General features: G+C 62.7%; 2 protein-coding genes across 2 annotated transcripts in view; one reads left to right on the forward strand and one right to left on the reverse strand.

Moving 5' to 3' along the window:
* Nucleotides 1-99, forward strand: part of FPGS (folylpolyglutamate synthase) — a gene marked incomplete at its 5' end in the record, with an annotated part of 3,512 nt that extends 3,413 nt beyond the window's left edge. Inside the window, one exon of the mRNA XM_035889955.1 lies at nt 36-99. Coding sequence (XP_035745848.1) covers nt 36-99 — 64 coding nt within the window. The remainder of the gene's footprint in view (nt 1-35) is intronic.
* A 291-nt stretch (nt 100-390) lies between these two features.
* Nucleotides 391-461, reverse strand: part of ENG (endoglin) — a 22,354-nt gene continuing 22,283 nt past the window's right edge. Inside the window, exon 22 of the mRNA XM_035889967.1 lies at nt 391-420. Coding sequence (XP_035745860.1) covers nt 391-420 — 30 coding nt within the window. The remainder of the gene's footprint in view (nt 421-461) is intronic.

A 461-nucleotide genomic window follows, 5' to 3' on the forward strand; every position in this document is an offset into this window, starting at 1 on the left:
GGGTCCTCCGGCTGCTCGACCCTGCGCTTTCCCAGTAACAAGGTGAGGAGGGGGGTTTGCACCTCTTTTTACTTGAAGCGACAGTTCTGCCCCCGATGATGCTCGGAGGCGGCCGGGAGGGGACCCTGGCAGGACCCCCAACTCCATCCCGGCTTGGACCTTTTCACCCCAGTGCCTTTTGCTTGTGCCCCTGCCGGGGGGGATGCTGCTGGCCCCCAGCCCAGCTTGGTGAGATTGACTGGGGGGGCTGCCCCAGGCTGTGCCAGGGCCCTGACGCCCAGGGGGGTGGGCAGTTTTGGGGGGTGGGGGTGGTAGGTGAGAGCCTCAAGCTGTGGCAAGGCTCAGCATCAGGGCGCAACTAATTTAACATAGGGGAGATTTTTATTATTATTAATGAGAGTTTGTAACTTGGATGGGCAGCTGGGGGGGGGGGGGGGGGGGGGGCGGTGTGCGCATGTGCA

This window comes from Egretta garzetta, unplaced genomic scaffold (assembly GCF_000687185.1).
Source record: "Egretta garzetta isolate BGI_Z169 unplaced genomic scaffold, ASM68718v1 scaffold190, whole genome shotgun sequence".
Lineage (NCBI taxonomy): Eukaryota > Metazoa > Chordata > Aves > Pelecaniformes > Ardeidae > Egretta > Egretta garzetta.